Source organism: Anneissia japonica, unplaced genomic scaffold (genome assembly GCF_011630105.1).
Source record: "Anneissia japonica isolate Jap-2015-1 unplaced genomic scaffold, ASM1163010v1 scaffold301646_len743_cov862_single, whole genome shotgun sequence".
Classification (NCBI taxonomy): domain Eukaryota; kingdom Metazoa; phylum Echinodermata; class Crinoidea; order Comatulida; family Comatulidae; genus Anneissia; species Anneissia japonica.
The window spans coordinates 1-743 of record NW_022715099.1 but is presented as its reverse complement, the minus strand read 5'-3'; the positions used below and the strand labels follow the sequence as shown (position 1 = coordinate 743).

At 36.6% G+C, this 743-nt stretch overlaps 1 protein-coding gene across 1 annotated transcript; it reads right to left on the bottom strand.

Annotated features, from left to right (window-relative positions):
* Window positions 1–5: 5 nt before the first annotated feature.
* On the bottom strand, window positions 6–737 carry LOC117109171 (the record flags this gene model as incomplete). Its single annotated transcript, XM_033251421.1, has 3 exons — window positions 6–45; window positions 137–232; window positions 328–737. Coding segments are annotated over 3 exons (546 nt in total), but the record flags the coding sequence as incomplete, so codon positions are not given.
* Window positions 738–743: the final 6 nt, after the last annotated feature.

The window sequence follows — 743 nt, the reverse complement described above, 5'->3', positions numbered from 1 at the left end:
TGTTGTGGAGCAGCAAATTCTTCATCTAATTTAGTGTGAGCTGATCTGTGAGGAGAAAAATTATACAAAGTATTTTATTTTCAGAGCTGCTGATTTTTTTGCATTTTATAAATACATAAAATTCAACACTACTTACATCTCCTGTGTGGACTGGGTAGAGTCAGTCTGTATTGACAATACAGATACAGTTACCTCATCAATTTGCTTTGGTTGACTTGTGGGTGCAGATGTTCTGAAAAATATAACAACAATAACAATTGTTGAAATATAGTACTATATTGTTTTCATGAACAAATACTGTTTTATTTTATACAATAAAATAATTACCTTTTTATTTTCCCACTTCTAAGCGACGTCAAACAGAGTTGACCAGTGAACTTGGTATTTGGACATGCCTCATCTGATGTACCCATACAAATGTTACAGAAACAGCTCCTTTCCTTCACTCCAATAAAATAGGGTTCAATACCACTAAAGCTGTGGGAGCTTCGGGTATTTTGGAGAGGACGGATGTTTGTACTTCGTTCTCTCTCTTCTCGGTTGACTTCGCCATTCTTGACATAGAAGAATCTTCTTCTCATGTGTACATGGTCTTCTTCTTTGGGTAGTGACAAAGTTTCCTTGCAGAAGTTAAAAAGGTCATGAGCGTTGGCAATAATAAATCGTCTTGATCTTACTGCAGTGTTGGCACATTTTTTCACTACACCAATCTCACCATCGCATGGACCTTTACCGTGTCTGCT